The sequence below is a fragment of the Lacerta agilis genome, chromosome 16 (genome assembly GCF_009819535.1).
Source record: "Lacerta agilis isolate rLacAgi1 chromosome 16, rLacAgi1.pri, whole genome shotgun sequence".
In the NCBI taxonomy this organism is placed as follows: domain Eukaryota; kingdom Metazoa; phylum Chordata; class Lepidosauria; order Squamata; family Lacertidae; genus Lacerta; species Lacerta agilis.
The window spans coordinates 7201994-7217266 of record NC_046327.1 but is presented as its reverse complement, the minus strand read 5'-3'; the positions used below and the strand labels follow the sequence as shown (position 1 = coordinate 7217266).

Below are 15273 nucleotides of genomic sequence, written 5' to 3'. Positions count from 1 at the left end.
ATAATTAACAATGCTATAAATACAGTCGTACCTCGGGTTACATACGCTTCAGGTTACGTACTTTTCGGGTTACGTACTCCCGTAACCCGGAAGTGTAACCCGCCACGCACACGATCTGTGCATGCGCAGAAGTGTTCTGCGCACTTTGTGCATGCGCAAAACGCATTGTTTGGGTTACATACGTTTCGGGTTATGTACAGCGACCCGGAACCAATTAAGTACATAACCCAAGGTATGACTGTATTTTAGGTAGCTGTTACCTATGCAACTAAGCAGTTGTGTGCATGGAATGAGATCTACTGGACTTCTCCCCTGCTAACACCCCCTAAATCTGCTCTGGAGGTTTCAGGAAAAACCCAGGACAGATTTCGGGAAAGGAGTAGGGGAGAAACCCCATTGTGTGAGTAGGCCTTGAATTCCACCCCGGGGTCTTATTCAAGCAGCAAATAAAATTGAGGAGAGTATTTATTTACTACATTTACGCCCCACCTTTCTTTCAATGAGCTGCACATGCGGCTTTTTGTTTTATTCTCACAACAAACCTGTGTGGCAGTTTAGGCAGAGAGAGAGAGAGACTGGCTCAAGGTCACCCCAATGAGCCTCGTGGCTTAATCATCACTCTAACCACGACTCCACAACAGGCTCTAAACTTAGCAGCTACCCAAAACTTTAGCTTGGCATGTGAATTTTCTTGGTGCTAATGCTAAGGGGAAACGAGACACTACGTTTAAAGTCTGCTTCCCTGAGATCTGGCCCTCTAGGGAGGTGCACAGTAGAATGGGGCATGATGACAGAAACGGACACAAATATTCTTTGTCTCAGTGCTAACAGCTTGTAAAAAGCTGTCTGCTTTTCAAGATGTTCCAGGAAGGGTACTAAATTTTAACCTGCCCACCCCTCTCCTTCGCTTACACACAAAGACAAACTAAAAGCAACAATGGGGGGAAAGGTTATAAATAACCATTTTCATAATATACTTACCCATTAGGTTTTCTTTTAATACTATAAAGGCAAATAGAACAGTCTGCTCTAAACAAAATTACTATGTCCCGAAAGACACTGAGTAATAATGTTTCTGCCTGCACTTTGGTGATATGGGCAAACGCGTTGTCCAGATTGGCTGTTCGCAAATACACCCTTAGCTGAAATATAGAAAAAAAGCACCCCACTATTATGAATTGTATGATAATGAGTCTAAGTAGAAAATGAATTTACGAATACTCAAGACCCACCCGCAAGAGAAATCTGTTAAGCAGTTTGCTGTTGATCTACAGGTTCATCAACAGAATCCATGGCCTCGTTATTATGAATTGGCATTTCAGGGTGTGTGTGACTGCAAATGTCCCCCTAAGCACCCATTACTTCTCCCCACCTCCATTCTTCTACTATTAGTGGTGGGGCAGGCCAGGTAAGGGGCACATGGCACAGGTAACTCACAGTACATGTAGAGTACAAACTTAAGAATCAGAAATATAGTAGGGGTCGGATAGTTATGTCAGCTTTTCAATAGCCCAGGAAGTAGAAGTAGAAGTAGAAGAGGATACGAGGGAAAAGCAGGGTATGGGTCAAGATTGTAGTGCTATAAAGATTTATTTGAAGATATGTGGATAGGTTGATATACACTCATAAGTAAGAGTGAACTATACGGTTGGTATGACAGGGAGTCGGAAGGGATTGGAAAATTTATTGATAGTGTTGATACTGTCTTTTCATTTTTGTTCCTTTAATATTGGGGAGGGGGGTTTGGGGGGAGGTCGGGTTTTCTTCTTTTTTATTGTATAATCATTTATTTCTATTTGTATATTTATTGTTTATTACTGTACAATTTGTAAAGCATTCTATATATGATAAATAAAACTTTAATAATAATAATAATACTAATAAAAAGAATCATGAAGTTAAAAGGAAATGTTTCCTTAGAAAAGTAAAAAATAATATTATTTTCAGGAATTAGTTTTCAGAGCTCAAGTGAATTCTACTGGTTGATGTAATGAAACCATCCTTCCCTGACTGACAATACCATTAAGCACAACAACTAGCAAATTGTCAGTTAAAAAACCCCATGCCTTACCTCTTCTTGGCGGTCACTTAAGTTATAACATGCAATAACAACAAAATCATTCCACCAGGCTAAGCCACCAGTCACAGTCATGTTTTGTTCCTTAAAGTTAAAAAAAGCAAGCATTAAACAACATTTCTTAAAAGCAACAACTTTCATTCCCACAGTTTATCCATAAACGCTAAATACATTTGTAAACTTGTGTTTATCATTGCAACAAGAACATAATTTGTAAACTATGAAGCAATAAAAATTAGGTTCACAAAGGCTCAGCTAAGCACTTTACTGTTTCAGGATCCTACATACTGCTGTTGTTCAGTGTGGACATGGCTCACATAAAACAAAGAGAAGTAGCAACACATACAGAAAAAAAATGTCTTGTGCTTAATCAGACTTTTTGTCCTTTTGGCCTAGAGTATTGTTTACTCTGACAGGCAGCAGCTCTCCAGGGTCTCTTTCGCATCAACTGCTATAAGATCCTTCTGACTGCAGATGCCGCAGGTTGAACCTGAGGCCTTTAGCATACAGAGTATGAACTCTACCAATGACCAGGCAGCATTCCACTCCATCCACAGTATGTGGAATGTGTGATGCTGCTGCCTGGTTAAGAGTCAAACCAGGTGTATTCATCTGGCTTGAAAGTCGTGGTAGGGAATTAAAAGAAAGCAGAAAAACAGGGAGCAAACACCTCCCCATCCTTATGCAACTGCATCCTGCTGCTCTGAGCAGTTTTATTTCTGCCAGCTCATTTCTGGTATCAAAACCGGGCTGGGGAGGAGCAGCTTAAAGCACAAGAATATTGCAAGCAGGCAGCAGAGCAGGGGGAAGAGTTTTACTTCTGCTTTTCCTATGCACTCCACTTAGTATGCAAAGTTAAACCTCTATATCCCTGCTTTATAGACAAAAGAGACAAGGCTGGTTTTGGTAAACATGTGCACATTTGCTTCTGGCTCCCATATCAACCTGTGCCTTCCTTAGTCATCTCTGCACCGCTCTTCCAAACTGAACGCCATCAGAACTGTCTGCTGATTCAAGGTTACAGCAAGAGCAAGTTGCGAGACATCTTGGCCCTATCAACTGCCCGCATCTTCTTTTTGCACCACATATTATCAGTGAGAAGTCTAAAACTGCGCAATCTATTCTGTCAGCGAGAACGCTGACAACTCCCCTCTTTGCTAGATGAAAACACCACCACCATTGCAACAGGCAACTGTTCTGTGCTTCTGCAAACAGCTCTGCTGTTTGGATCCTTTAGGAACCACTATAGGAAAGCTCTGTTTCTTGGTAGGCATGCCCCTTTTCCCTCGAAACATAAATTTTATTTTATTCATTGCATTTATATCCCACCTTCTTCTGCAAGGAGCTTAAGGTTCTTTCCCTCCTCACTTTACTCCCCACAACAACCCAGTTCAAAATTATGCAGAACGCCTCACATTTCACAAAATCTAATTATTCAAAATTATTTGAATTTAGGAAAGCATTTTTCTAACAGTCGCATTTCTTCATTCCTTCATATATATATCACTACTCACCTGGGTAATGTTTCCAAACAGTTTCCATTTTTTGGAAAGCAAAGAGTAATGTGCAAAACCAAACTTGCCAACTACAGCTACATTCTGCCCCATCTTGTCAATAGCAGAAAACTGTTCACAGGGAGGAAGGAAATAAAACTTTGTTAGAGCCTTAATAGTGACAATGAGACACTAGTTCACTACTTGCCTTCTTTACCCTACCTTTGTAATGACAGCTAATGTAAATTTCCTCATGCTTTACCATCCCTTTAACATTTAATCTTTGCATTTATATATATAATCCAAAGTTGCAAAATAAGTATTTTAAAGCAACTCACCCTTATAGGCCAATTGATCTCTAAATAAGTATTGTGTATCTTAAAAAAGAAGAAGGAAAAAGAATTAACAATCATAATTTTAAAAAATTGCTACCATTTAGCATGCTTTTCTTTCAGGTATTTCAATTTTTCACCTTGTAAAATCCTACATGGCTCAAATGCAAAACTTATTTCCAGTTTGCTCTGGAAACAATGGCCACATGGAGGTACCATTCAAGAGCAAGGCAAGGCAATTTATATGTACAAGATTAGCCGTTTATTTTTCTTCCAATGCCATAAAATCATTTTTAATTAGGAAGGTACTGTGCAAGTAAGACTTATCATTAACAGGATTCTTTGTTCTGAAAGAACAATAGATAGCACTGGATAGGACGTTGGATTTTGATATAAAAGACTCAGGCTCAAATTCCAACACAGCTAAGCGGCTCATGTTTTCATCTTGGAAAGTCATTAGTTTTCACCTGATCCTCTCCTACTGCATTGCAACAAGCATATAATAAATAAATTACGAGACGAAGAAAACAGTAACAATGCCAACAAGGCACCTTACCTGTACAACATGCCAATGTCTATGCCCTAATAAAGTGCTTAAACCCTGAGAATCTAAGCTCCCATCTGAAAAATGGCCTCTTTCTCTGACAGCTTTATGTTCAGAGTGTGTTGCAGAATTTCTAGGATTCTGAGCTTGTATTGCATCGCCACAGTTCAAGTACAAGCGATCTTCTCCCTGAAGGAGGACCTGCTCCTGGTTGCTCTACGAATATAGGAATAAATGCTTCAAGTTAGCAAACAATGAACAGTAAGAGAAATTTTAAAAAATCCAATTAAAGTGGATTAAGTTACTAAAGAAAATTGTTTTAAAATGGAATCACTTCCATTTTTGAAAGGCTTTAGTTGGAGAGTGACTCTTGCATAGTAGTGTTACTAGGGGAAACAAGGAAAACTTTTGTTCTGTAATCAAAACGAGAATAAACTTGGCCAAAAATGCATGAAAAGTTACTTAGAAGTATAATACGTTAAAAAGAAGATTTATGCATACTTACTATGCAAGGGTTAACTGTGAGTGCACTCTTGATGAACTGAAACTGTAAGATACCAAAATGCTGGGATTCATTTTTGCCCTCTCTCTCCATCCCAGAGCTATTTGCATCAATCACCCATAGATGATAGCCTTCTGCTCCCCAACTCTGAAAGAAATAAAACTAATCAATCAATAAAACCAAAAAATACTGGAGGGGGAAACATTTTGTAGCAATTTCCATGCAATAATCCAGGGGTCTATTTTAAGGCTGTCCAAAAATATGGGGTTGTTGCCTTCCTCCTCCTTCTCCACGATCCCTTTCCTGTTCCTTACGCTTTCCCATTTGTCACTGTCTATTCTCCTCCCGACCCCTCCAATGGCCTAGAGGCCAGCAGAAATGGCAGATGAGACTACTGCACAAAAGTTAGCCCGCCAACCATATATGTAGCACTTGCCTTGCCCATCATGATCACACACTAGGACAGGCATAGGCAAACTCTGGCCCTCCAGATGTTTGGGACTACAATTCCCATCATCCCTGACCACTGGTCCTGTTAGCTAGGGGTGATGGGAATTGTAGTCCCAAACATCTGGAGGGCTGGAGTTTGCCTATGCCTGCACTAGAAACTATATGACCATGTTTGCTGCTACTTTTGCTAGAGGAAATGCAAGGTGGTGCCAAGTGGGACAACAGCTGAAAGATTCACCCAGACAGAAATAATTTTGGGCAAGCCTCAATGGACTTGAATGCAATTCCTTAATTAAACTGGGTGGCAAAAATAATCCTGAAAACTGCTAAACTAAAACAGCAAGAAAAAGTGCTAGTGGAATACAATGGGTTAGATCTAGGTAGGTTTATATGGGATGTGCTTAAAATGAAATTTGACCATGCCACATGCATTTGTGACACAGATAGATGCTCAAACAGTGCTTACCATAGAGCTGATCTTCAGAGGGTCTTTTTTGGTACCATCAGACCTATTACTTAAAATAAAAACAAAACAGATTCAAACGAGGCTTTTTAAAGTGTTTATATGGCATGCATGTTAACAAGAAGGGATTTTTTCTGTACCCAGATATATTAAACTGAAGGAAAGGCCCTGTCTTTCTATTTTCTATTTTCAGAATATCAAAATTTCCCTCTCCCAATCATAGTGATCCTTAGCAAATGGCAAACGTTTTCTCTGATCCACCAGATATTTAAACGATATAACTACAACATGCCAAATTCAACTTTCTAGTCATTGCCTTAGGCATGCAGATGACCAGGGAGCACTTCTGCAGCCCTAGGTGCATCCCACTAAAAACACAGAAAGCAGAAAAAGCACAGAAACCTACAAGACCTACACTTTCCAGATGTAGGTGGGAAACACCTGATCATTTTCAGAAGCTCAAATCAGTGAAAAAGAAGGAGCTGATGAGGTTAAAAATGGGCAAATTAAGTGAGACGAGGGGCGGCAGATAGACACATGAGATGTAGGAAAAGTATCTATGGGAAACGTCGTGTGATTCAGAAAGAATAAGCTTTTGTGGCCTGAGGCAAAGTCTGATTCCAAAACGTTAATAATATTTTTAAGTGTCTGATTGTTCTGATAAAAACAAACGCAGCCCAACATAGTGTAATGAGCATTTTACTGGTCCATTCAAAAAACTATTTCAAATGGTTTGTTGGGCCACTAGAAACAACACTACTATGGTCATGGAAGTGTTGCACAAAATACAGAACAATGCACAATCAATAAAATGCTGAACAGGAGATGCATCAGGCTAAGCTTCCTCAGTTACAACATTGCTTAAAAGATACTTACGCAAAGTCTCCTCCTAGAGTACAGATCAGCTGGGCACCAAATACACTCCATAAGGAGAGGCCTCCACATTCCCAAGTCACCATAACAACACAACTATCGGGAGACCATCTGATTAGTTTAACAGCTCCGGTTTTGTTCCAAATGTCTATTGAAAAGCAGAAAAATCCACAATGTAAGCTCATGAAAAACTATGCACTTGCTCTTTAACCATTTTAAAGGAGAACGCTGTTTATTGTAAATTACTGATACTCAAAAGGCACAATCCAGTCGAATCAGGTGCAGCTACGCATAGAGAACTCCATCTCCCCCCCCCCCCAATCCCTAACAATATGAGGACTCAGAAGATGAGTGCAGATGCATGCCTTTCATATTCCCATTCTTACAGGATATGCACAGGCTCTTACCTTTTTGGATCCCTGCCACAATTCCTTTCAGGTTAGTAAGCCAATCTTGCAACCAGAAGTTTACAGCTGTCGCCCAGGCACATGAGACAGCAAAATGAGACTTCCAACTTTACATGACACACTTGATCTAAACACACTGGTGCTAGGTAGCCGCACTATGCATATTTTAATTACCAAAACACAAATTCTATATGCGCCTATGCTGTATAAATAGTAGAAGAAAATGAGGTCAGCATGCAGAAATACTAATCTAGAACTGGGAGATTCTATAGAATTCTATGGCAAGATTGTAAGTGTCAACATTTTAAGGCAAAGTCCAATGTTCCACTGGTTTTCAACAGCAATGTATAGACAACTAACGCGGAATTTAAACAAGAGTAATTCAGAAGTGACTGGAATATAGAAAGCATAGTTGTCTGCGGGTTAAAAATTAACCCATACTTAAATATAGTGCTGCCTTTAGGAAAGCACTTCTTGCCGCTTGCCATCGTTTGCCAAATGACTGACTTGCTACATTGAATCAGAATGGGATACACACACACACACACACACACACACACACATATATAAACACCTTTAACATTCTGTTTCCATCTTGTCATGATCAGACTTACCAGGATATTGTTTTGGTGTTAATTCCAGTTTATGAGACAGCTGCATGGCCCCCGTAGAATGATCAATTGTATAAACTTGCACTGAACCACTGGAAAAGAGCAGTTTTTTTCAGCATTTAGAAATCTGTATTTTCCATGGAAAATACATTTTCCAGGCAGGTAAGTATTTTAAAATAAATCCATTATGTTAAGTTTGTGTGCAGCATTAGACTGTAAACAGTAGAATTACTTGGGAGTCAACTCTGTTGAACTCTGTGACTAAACTGCAATAACCAAAGACAAAAGAAAACAATAGCACCTTAAAAGTGATACACCCCAAGAGCCAGAATTAAACAAAACAATTCTATAAAACAGTTAACTCGAAAGCTCAATGGAAAAGAAAAGCCTTGAGAACCTCCACAGCCTCTCAGACAGAGTTGGTGAATAGATTAAGAGGAGTGAATTGCTATACAGTTTTGCTCCACTAATCAGGTCTAAAGGCAATGAAAGGTATTTTAAGGCTGTGTACTAAGTATATGTATATTTATTTTGGGTTTCTCAATATTTATAAATCAAGTGACACTGCATGTAACAATAGTCGACCTTCGCATTCCAAAGTCCTGTTTATTCTTGAGGGAAGTGTTTATGTAATCACCTCCCAAGCTACACAGGGAAGTGCTAGTGTCACAACTGCTGAGCATCTTGTATCTTTAAAACATTGTTTCAATAGGTTGCTAACCCTAATAAGCAAAAGCTCTAAGTCCAACCTGTGTATTTGACAACCTGTTAAACCAGGGGTCAGCAACCTAAGGCCCATGGGCCACAAGCAGCCCATGGGGGTCGTTTAACTGGCCCATGGAACCCTGCCACCTGCTCAGTTGGCTCCCATGCACCGCGCTAAAGCAGCGCGGAGCACAGCGGGGACTGCCTTCCGTGACACTGGCCGGCTTCCCATTGGCTGCAGGAAGCTCCTGCAGCCAATGGGAAGCTGCGCACGCCTCCTCTGTGCTGGAAGAAGCGCTGGAAATAGCATTTGCGCATGCATGTGTGTGTGTGCACTCCAGCCCACTGCAGTGTCTGCGGGACTGTGAACCGGCCCAAGCCACAAAAACTTTGACAACCCCTGTGGTAAACTAATGTTTAAGAGATGTTTATGCTTATGCTATACTCACTTACAATGCTTTTAAAACATGTCTCATAACTTTGAATTCTATTCTACCCTTTTAAAAAATTAAGTAAAGTTGTGTTTAACCCAGGTGGTTTTAAAACTTACGTTGTGAGCTTTCCAGGGCAGAATTTATCAGCTTGGATATGCCTTATATGGCTGCATAGTAACCAGAACAGAAGTGTGTGTGTTCATGTGTAAATAGGATTTTGTTCACAGGAGAGCGAAGAAGCAGGTTTAGCCTAGCAGATTAGCAAGCTGGCAATATCTGTGATGTCCGCAATCTGGACTTCGTTACAAACCTTGGGCCTATGATATTTGTGTGTCTGTGCGTTTGTGTAGAGAACACTACGGAGACAATTCAAACCTGGATCTTGGCAGAGAATAATCCGCCAGTTAGCATTGCAAATTCAATGGGAAACTGTTTTTGTTGCAACTATAAAAACGGTTCCCTCGCCAACTCAGAGAAGGCAATACAGGGTGGAGAAGCCAATAAAGGAGAGAATCCAGCAGAAATGAGAAAACCAATCCCAATTGGGAAATGGTTTACAATTCCAAGATGACTTAAACAGCAGAAATCCAATAAAGGCAACCCATGTCTGTAGGCCTTATCCTTTTCCTATTTTTTGCCTGTTACAAGATCTGTAGCCCGGATACTTGGTATGTATGTGTGTGAGCATATTCCTCGGTTAGCATGTTAGGTTGTGTAATACCTTTAACCATTTTAAGGAAATGTTGCTTTGAACCTACATTTAAACACACACAGCAACATTGTTATTTAAAGCTAACTATCCACTTCCATCCCCAAAATTGAACTGCGACATAAAAAACCTTATATAACAGGTACAGCTAGACTGTACACATCCTGAAAACACAAACATCAACAAGCTCAGTTAGGGTTTTAGAGATCCCTTAAATAATATAACCTTTACATATTCAAGCTAAGAGTTAGCATCTCAGCTCTCTAAAGTGTGTGCCTGTATTTGGAATAACCAACATTCTACCAAAGACACTCAAGTTTTAGGGTGTCAAACCATACATTACTATTAATAATTTGGGCTAAGAATTTCCAGCAACCACCTGTTCGTTAGCTTTCAAAGTTAGTGGAAAGTAGCATATGATATCCCACTGTTGAATGCTCCAATAATCAAAATTGGGGAAATAAAAGTCCGCCTGCCCCAGAAATATACAGCATCAATTAATTCTGAAGCAACATTGTGGGTGGGGGAGGATAATGTGGAGAGACAATGAATATTGGTGGGAAGAAGACCAGACATATGTCATGAACAGCCACATATGTGTGCATTGCACAGGCATATTCCTGACAAAACAATCATTTACTTGAAAAGTCCTTTTAAAAAAAAGAAAAAAGGACAAAGCAGGGCACTCTATTAAGTGAACAAGTTAAAACAGGAAGCTATTGCCAGCACTAAAAAGGGAAATATTTTCCAGATCTGATATTTTTACATATTTAGACATTCTGAACTATGCAAAGAATTTTAAGCATTTACTTATGGCAGCAAGATTATCTATAGCAAACAACAGAAAGCTCAGTATTTCTCCAATATGGCATGTAATTTCCTAAGTGCTTCATTTCATGAATGCGTCTCAAGATATAGTTTCCCCAAGTTATAACATGTTTTGTACTTTTCTTTAAAGAACAGTACAACATTTTCTAGGACACCTCCTAACCAGGGATTCAGAAACTGTAAGTACAGCTTTATTTAAGAGTAGATATGCTACAGCAGATACCAAGTTCATTCCTTCCAGATTCCACACGAAGACATGCAACTTACTTTGTGCATCCAAACGCCATCAACCTGTATTTGTTATTTACAGCCACACAGGTTCCATCCAAAACATCTTGCGCCCAAACGCCATGGAGCTGCTGCAAGAAACATTACAAAGGATTTTATCCCATAAACGTGTTTAGTGTTGACCACAGGCCATGTTTGTGCAATCATATCCGTAATAAACTATACCTACATGCGGCCCCAATTCCTACTGCTTTGCTCCTTTATTGGTGTGAGCAAGCAAACCAGCTAGAAAGGTACACTTAACCATAGCATCCTGCTTTGTCCAAACTTGAAATTATGGTTAATATCTTCTACATAAACCATGATCGGGAAGCCAACTTTAAACTACAACTTTCAGACCATGGCTTGGAGGCCATTAACCTTAGTTTCCTGGTTTACACTTAATGGGAAACTGTGGCTTCCAGGCTAGTTTCACCAACTGCACGGAGGGACGAGCAAAGCAGTTGTGGGCTCATGTCTGAAGGTTGCAAAAGTCTTGGCTTAACAAGTCAGTCATGTGAAATCACTCACAATGTGCTACGTTTTGAAGCTACGCATATTGTACACTTGAAAATTAAGTGACAAACAGCATTCAAATCACTGGGGATTCAGCATCTAATGGAGATGGGAAACCCATGGCCCTCCAGATGCCACTGGATGGTGTAGCTATTTCAAAAGGTATCTAGACTGAATTATTTAGCATAAAAAGTCAGCAGCTGAAATAGTTTCCATATCTGTATTTCAAAATGCAGCCAGGCATCACTGATAATATGAACCCCATAGCCATTCTGCAAGATTTACAAAAAAGGAACAGATAACAAGTTAAAGTAAGCAGTAAAAGGGCAGTTTAGTTCAATACGCGCCTACTAAATCCATATGGTGCTAACAGGCATGCTGCTTTACTTTAAAAGGACAGTATGTACAAAGGATTTGAAAATAATCAGTTCACATAACGCAAAATGTGAGAGGAAGACTATAAATCAAATTTAGGAAGATAATGCAGAATTAATTTTAGAAATTAAGTGTAGTAAGATTATAGTCTTAACTGTACACCAGAAAGAACTTTAGACTTATTTTAATGTCATACATGAAATATTTTTTCTGCCCAAAGATTCCTCCCAGTTATTTTCATCGATGGCATGTTCCGGGGTGGGGGGTGGGGTGGAGAGACACCCTCATACAGTATTCCCCAAACCATTTCGACCATATGAAGTTTAATAATTTCTCAGCTGTGGATGATTAATAAAAAGTCTAATGCAGGTCAGCAAACATTTAGCTAAATCTGGAAAATGCAGACAACTAACTAATCAAATGTTAGAAAATTATACCTCTGCTGTGAATCCACTTGACATTGGTGTAATGAAACCAACTCTGCCGTCATTAAAGACAACAGCAAACCCATCAAGAGTAGCACAGTATTCCATGTCTTTGATGTGCACATCTTCAAATCCCAAATATGAACCTGGTAGTGAACAAGATCAATGATCAAAAAGGCCGTTTTCATACTGCAAACTATTTCTTTCTTTCATCGGTACAAGAAGTGGTACTATCTACAGCTACAGAATAGGGAAAATGTTCATGTCAGCTGTAAGGACCGAGAAAAGTAGATGTCATTTTAGTGAAGCGTTCCCCTCCCATTTATGCCCAGGCAGCGAAGTAATACCTCTAGAAGAATGCAGATCCACAGAAAACGGGACTGTGCAGAGGTTTATGGCTTTCCTTCCATTCATCATGCCATCCCAGTGAATAAGATGCAGGAAACCATCAATAGTAGCAACAAGGAGATCCTCCTGCATGGACTGTAAGCTACAAGAAAGACAAATCATTCCCCAGACACTGAGGTTGAAAGAAATAGGTCCATTCACTCAACAGAGAGAAGTACTTTTCAAGGCTTATTACATATTTTCATTGATTATTCCAGTTTCCTAACGAGAATATTTCTACCAATACAGTAACTTCACCCACAGTGACAGATAAATTGTTTGTTTTTTACACAGATAAATCTGAAAATAAATGCAAGCATTCCTCTAATATAGGGAACCTTTGGGGGAAAGAGGCAAACCTTCTCCCCTGCACATTTCCCCTCAAAGTTGTTAAAGTGTTATTTAAAAGACCCCACAACAAAGATCCTTTCAGTACTGATTTAATATTGAATGTATCTAAGAGCAAGTCTTTGAACAATACTATCAGTCTCCTCCAACTGCCATACAAAACCTGAATATCATTTCTTAATTCATTCCAATTTTCCTTTGTAGAGGAGCAGAGTGTACCCTCAACTTTCCCAAAGCATATGAATGGGCTTTTTGCATAAATATCAGAAAACAGAGGGCTTGCTAAATCATAGAAAACGTACAGTAATAATCCAAAAGCTAACTTTATCTAACGGCAGAATAAAATATTCCATAGCTGTCCTCACTTGTCATGCAAAACCATGGGTAGGCAAACTAAGGCCCAGGGGCCGGATGCGGCCCAATCACCTTCTCAATCTGGCCGGCGGATATTCTGTGAATCAGCATGTTTTTACATGAGTAGAATATGTCCTTTTATTTAAAATGCATCTCTGGGTTATTTGTGGGGCATAGGAATTCATTCTTTTTTTATTTTCAAAATATAGTCCGGCCCCTAACAAGGTCTGAGGGACAGTGGACCGGCCCCCTGCTGAAAAAAATTGCTGACCCCTGTGCAAAACCATGGTTTAGTGTGATGTGCATGAGCAAGAATGAGTGGCTGTGAGCCTCTGACTTATGTGTTCTCCACCCCACCCCACATGGCCAGGAAGAGTATGGTTTTAGGATGGTTTGTTATGCTACTCTGACTGACAAACTGTGGTTAATATTACTTATGCTGAACTTAAAACAAGCCAGCTTCAATTAGAGCTTCTTACTGTATTTTAAACAGTTAATGCTGACAACAGTTATTGGATCAGACTGTAGTTAACCAAAATTGAAAGTAGGAGGGGAAGAGAGTGCATGTATGCCCAAGGTTTGCAGCAGCTAGTTCCTGCTTGTGCATGGTTTGGTGCAATTTCATAACGTATCTTATGTACAGTATATCACCACAATATTCTCCTAGGCCATTTTTCTTTGACAGCATCACACAGTCCCATATTCTCAATGCCTCAAATGTTACATGAGTATTTCCTTATTTAATGTTGTCGTACAATCTGCACTGGCATTGAAATCCGATGCATAAATGATTATTCGCCATACCTGGTTATAGATGCTTGCAAATCCAACACTTGCTTCTTCTCTAGATTTAATGATGGGGCACATTGTTCTTCCTTATACTGTGGTGTTCCTTTCATATGGGGGCTTCCTCTTTAAAACAGAAACAAACCCAGAACAGGGAAATCAAAAAATATATCAAAGTGCGGCACATTACAATACAGTGATACCTCGGGTTAAGTACTTAATTCGTTCTGGAGGTCCGTTCTTAACCTGAAACTGTTCTTAACCTGAAGCACCACTTTAGCTAATGGGACCTCCCGCTGCCGCTGTGCCGCAAGAGCATGATTTCTGTTCTTATCCTGAAGCAAAGTTCTTAACCTGAAGCGTTATTTCTGGGTTAGCGGAGTTTGTAACCTGAAGCGTATGTAACCCGAGGTACCACTGTACTGCAAATTTCCTTTTTTAGGAGAAAAACATGGCGGTAGGACCTAGGGATTTTGAAAGTCTCTCTCTATCTTAAGTAGAAGCTACTTTAAATAGGGACTATTTGCACTAAAGTGAATCACTGCTCTATGTAGAAACGATCAAATGAAGAAAAACAGCCAAAATGATAGTTGCCACAGCAATCTAACCTAAGTTCTGTTGTGTACAAGAAATGAAGGCTCTGTGATCCTGTGGGTACAATGATCAGGAATGTAGAAATATAGTTCTAGGAGCAGTCCCTCCTAAATAATGGGGGTTGATGGAAGAGAGGAAGTCTCAAACCTCTCCAAAGCAGCCTTCCTTCCAGAGTCTAATTATGTAAATAAGAAAGGAATGCCCACAACAAAGTAAACCTGAAATTTGCCAGCCTCCTTCTCTCACCCCCAATTCCCAAAGCAAAGCTCAGTTTGCTTAAAAAGCACTCCCATACACACCCCTTCTCTTCTTTCAGCTCTTCTCTTCTGAAATAAGACCTAATCCACCCCTCTCTGAAAATGTGCCTCTTTAACAGAGGAGCAAAGCACTGCTAGCTTAAACACAAGCTGCTTTGGAGGGGAAGAGTGGGCTGAAAAATCAGCTGCTTGGGGCAGAAGGACCAAGGTTGCTCTGCAGCTTATGCAAATAGTACCACCATGGAGTCAGATTCACTCTTTAGCAGATCGAAAGGTCGCCTGGGGAGTGCCAGAGGCTCAATAGATGATAACCACTTTTCAGCTTTTGTGCTCCCTCAGTCAGGGACCTTGCCCTGCCTCTACCTAGCAAACCTTGGAACAGGAAATCTCCACAGGGTTGCAAAGTGATGCAGGACAACACTGGAAATAATAATAGGTGAGGTCCCAGAGTTCTCTGGAATATAATCAAGCTAAGGAGGATATTTCTGGAATGGAGAACCAGTGCCCCCTGCATCCAATATTGTTGGACTAGGTCT

General features: G+C 40.0%; 1 protein-coding gene across 4 annotated transcripts in view; it reads right to left on the bottom strand.

Moving 5' to 3' along the window:
* RIC1 (RIC1 homolog, RAB6A GEF complex partner 1) overlaps positions 1-15273 on the bottom strand; it is a 41215-nt gene that overhangs the window by 10540 nt on the left and 15402 nt on the right. For 2 of the 4 annotated variants that reach the window (XM_033173429.1, XM_033173432.1), the window contains 13 exons: positions 13905-14012; positions 12359-12537; positions 12024-12157; positions 10696-10787; positions 7756-7844; positions 6738-6882; positions 5865-5913; positions 4952-5095; positions 4459-4662; positions 3909-3947; positions 3592-3702; positions 2072-2161; positions 982-1142 (listed from right to left, as the gene is read on the bottom strand). In XM_033173429.1, coding sequence (XP_033029320.1) covers positions 982-1142; positions 2072-2161; positions 3592-3702; positions 3909-3947; positions 4459-4662; positions 4952-5095; positions 5865-5913; positions 6738-6882; positions 7756-7844; positions 10696-10787; positions 12024-12157; positions 12359-12537; positions 13905-14012 — 1545 coding nt within the window. The remainder of the gene's footprint in view (positions 1-981; positions 1143-2071; positions 2162-3591; positions 3703-3908; positions 3948-4458; positions 4663-4951; positions 5096-5864; positions 5914-6737; positions 6883-7755; positions 7845-10695; positions 10788-12023; positions 12158-12358; positions 12538-13904; positions 14013-15273) is intronic. The other 2 variants (XM_033173430.1, XM_033173431.1) reach the window with 2 other exon arrangements.